The sequence below is a fragment of the Solanum tuberosum genome, unplaced genomic scaffold (genome assembly GCF_000226075.1).
Source record: "Solanum tuberosum cultivar DM 1-3 516 R44 unplaced genomic scaffold, SolTub_3.0 scf00115, whole genome shotgun sequence".
Classification (NCBI taxonomy): Eukaryota; Viridiplantae; Streptophyta; class Magnoliopsida; order Solanales; family Solanaceae; genus Solanum; species Solanum tuberosum.
In genome coordinates, this window is record NW_006239044.1 from 1,297,333 (window position 1) to 1,301,173 (window position 3,841).

General features: G+C 41.6%; 1 protein-coding gene across 1 annotated transcript; it reads right to left on the reverse strand.

Annotated features, from left to right (window-relative positions):
* Positions 1 to 1,909: 1,909 nt before the first annotated feature.
* Positions 1,910 to 3,028, reverse strand: LOC107061150 (uncharacterized). The gene is made up of 3 exons (XM_015309967.1): positions 2,315 to 3,028; positions 2,161 to 2,247; positions 1,910 to 2,071 (listed from the first exon to the last, which is right to left on the reverse strand). The coding sequence occupies exons 1-3, from the start codon at positions 3,026 to 3,028 to the stop codon at positions 1,910 to 1,912; spliced, it is 963 nt and encodes a 320-aa protein (XP_015165453.1).
* Positions 3,029 to 3,841: the final 813 nt, after the last annotated feature.

The window sequence follows — 3,841 nt, forward strand, 5'->3', positions numbered from 1 at the left end:
AGTTTCTTCACATCTAGCCAATACCTTGTCCAAATTTTCTAGACACCTTTCAAAAGACTCCCCAAAGACTGAGAAGTCATCCATGAATATTTCCATAAAATCTTTGATCATATCATGAAAAATGGCCATCATGCATCTTTGGAATGTGGTTGGAGCATTGCATAGCCCAAAATGCATTCGTTTGAAGGCGTATGTCCCGTACGGACAAGTGAATGTGGTTTGCTCCTGGTCCTCTAGCGCATTCACGATTTGATTATATCCTGAATAGCCATCCAGGAAACAATAATATCCTTGCCCAGCTAACCTATCCAGCATTTGATCAATGAAAGGAATGGGGTAGTGGTCCTTTTTGGTGGCCTCATTCCATTTTCTCTAATCCATGCATATGTGCCACCCTGTCACTTTCCTGGTTGGAATCATCTCATTCTTTTCATTGGTGATCACTGTCATGCCTCCTTTTTTAGGCACACACTGAACCGGGCTGACCCACTTGTTGTCTGAAATCGGATATACAATACCTACATCTAACCATTTAATAACCTCCTTACGCACCACATCTTTCATTGCTGGAATTAATCTATGTTGGGGTTGTACACTTGACTTGTGGCCCTCCTCCACGAATATCTTGTGCATGCATAGAGCTGGGATGATGCCATGTATGTCAACCATCTGACAGCCTATTGCCTTTTTTCTCTTCCTCAATATTTTCAGAGAGGCCTCAACCTGCATTTCAGACAAAGCAAAAGAAAGGATTACATGTAATGTTTCATTAGTACCTAAGAATGCATACCTGAGATGAGATGGGAGAGCTTTCAGCTCCAACTTTGATGCTTCCTCAATTGATGGCTTGGGAAGGGGTACTAAAACTCTATTTAATAGCTCCATAAACTTGCAAAGAATGCTCACATTTGGAACATCTAGAATACTAGCAAGCTCCTGGGCTTCAGCGTCCCCCTCAATATCCTACCCAATTAACACTTTCTCTAAAAGGTCTCGGGCTTCAACATATTTAGCTATTGTTTCCTCATCAATGACTGTAATTGCTGACAACTCCTCATATATTGCAGGCAACTTCATTGCCTTGTATAGTTCAAAGACATCTACCTTGTCATGAGCTCTCATTGTCAGCCTACCAGCCGCCACATAAATTAATGCACCACCGATTGCTAAGAATGGATGTCCCAACATAAATGGGACCACTGGGCCAGGCTCAAAATCCAAGATGACAAAGTCTTTGGGAATAATCAGAGTTCCGACTTGGACTAAAACATACCTCAATAACACCATTTGGTCTTGCTACCGAGCGGTCATCTAATTGCAACATTATGGTTGTAACTTTGGGCCTTCCCAGCCCCAGCTTAAGAAATATGGACGCAGGCATCAAGTTGATACTTGCGCCCAAATCACACAACCCCATTGCTTCGATGCACTTGCCAATTTTTATTTGCACAGTAAAACTCCCTGGATCTTTCAACTTAGTTGGGAACTTATTCTGGATCCTAGAACTGCACTCCTCAGTGAGTGCCACTGTTGCATACTCCACCAATCTGCTCTTGTTAGCCACAATATCTTTCACATATTTGGCATACTTAGGAATGCCCTGCAACAAATCAATCAAAGGAAAGTTAACATATACCTGTTTAAGGAGTTCGATAAACTTACCAAAACATTCCTCGTCCTTCTATTTTTTGAATTTCTGTGGAAATGGAGGAGGTGGCTTTGCTTTTGGTTCCTCATCCACCCTTGGCTCACCTGGTCCAGCTTCATCCACCTGCTTTTCTTTTTCTTCAGCAAATTTTATTTTTGGAATTAACTCCTCTAATGGACGACCACTACGTGTACTCACATCATTTACCTATTTTGGGTTTGGATCAGTATTTCCAGGCAAACCCCCTTATGGTCGAGAATTTTAGGCACTAGCAAACTGCCCGAACTGCTTCTCCAAATTCTTGGTAGCTAGTTGGTTGTTTCGGACATCTGCTGCCAACTTAGCTTGGTCAGTCATGATTTGTTTTAGCATGTCCTCCACACTCATATCACCCTGCTTAACAGCCTGCTGATTTTCATGACCCTATTGATTCCCATGGCCCTGCTGATTGTAATGTTGTCCACCACCTTGCGACATGTACTGGTTTTGTCCGTGGTGTTGATTCTGATTACCACCCCATGAAAAGTTTGGGTGGTTCCGCCAGCTCGGATTATAGGTGTTGCCGTAATTTTGGTGCATTCCTCTTCGCTGGGCAATACCTACAAAATTAACAAATTCTAGATTTGCTCCATATACATCAGCAGTGTGACCTCCACCTCAACATACTTCACACCATACTAGTGGCTGCTGCACCATATTAACTTGAGCTTGTTGTTGTCCTAGTGACATGTTGCTAAAGTGTGTAGTCATCATATTTTGCATTGCTGCAATTTGTGCAGTTAAGGTTGTCACTGCATCCACTTCCAACACTCTCGCAGTCTTTTGTATGACCGTTTTAGGTCCTCCTCCATTCCATTCAGGATTACATTGTGAGATTCTATTAAGGAATGTAAATAGCTCAGCATATGTCTTCTCCAAAGCTTGTCCACCTACAGCAGAATCAAGTAAAGTTTTTGTGTTTGGTTCTAATCCTTTAATGAAGATGTGGACCAACACTTTGTTAACTTGATGATGATGTGGACAACTCAGCAACATGGATTTAAACCTCTCCCAAGCTTGGTATAAGTTTTCTCCTCCTTTCTGTCGGAAGCTTAATATATCGCTTCTCAGTTTGGCTGTTTTCCTGGATAGCAAAAACCTTATCAAGAACTTCCGTGCAAGATCATCCCAAGATGTTATGGAGTTTGCAGGCTCAGAGTTCAACCATATTTTTGCTTCCCCTAGCGAAGAAAAGGGGAATAGGATGAGCCTCACATAATCGGAGTTCACTCCAGTTGGAGTGTAAGTGTCACTGATCTCGAGGAGATTCTGAATGTGCACTTGTGGGTCCTCATAAGATAGACTAGTGAACTGTCCATTTGTGTGCAATAGTAGCACCATGCTCTACTTCAATTCAAATTTCCCACCAGCTGCAGGTTTCTGAATACAAGAAGTAACATTGGTGGTGCGTGGGATTGCCACGTCTCTCACTTTCATTTCTGCCATCACTGCAGGTGTGTCTTGATCCTCCCTTTCTTCTGGGGTTACTAGTTCACTAGCGATAAGAGGGACACGGTATGTGAGTCTTCTATGCTTTATCCGATAACGAACAAATCTCTCCGATTCAGCTAGAAGCTCTACCAAGTCCTGGTCGTCTTCCGGTGTAAAATCTTGACATAACCTGTAAAATGAATAGCCAAGATCAAGTTGTCAATACTTGTACAAATAATCTAGAAACTCAAAATTTAAATATTTGCCGATTTTAAAGTCCCCGACAGCGGCGACAAAAACTTATTGCATCCAAATCGCACACGCAAGTTTACGCGGTCACTCAAGTAGTACAGTGACTCTTTCAAGCCAGATTATCGAACCCAAAGGACATCAAATCAACAAGCACTAACTTTATTATAACTAAAATCACTTTACTTATGTGACAGATGATTTCAGGAATTTGTTTGTATTAACTAAATTGAATAGTTTCAAATATTAACTTCTAACACTTAAATCAGTTACAAAAGAAGGTTTCACAATTTTAGGGTTGTAGAATGCACCAATTTCAAACATAGTAATAACTTATTCCAGCATTCGACAGGTTAACCTCATCATTGATTCACAAGGTTGAATTTACGATCATGGTCTCCCGACCTCTAATCGCCTACCACCATTGACAGCCTAACTACATCATTGAGCGGGGATAGGCATGAGCCAATAGCG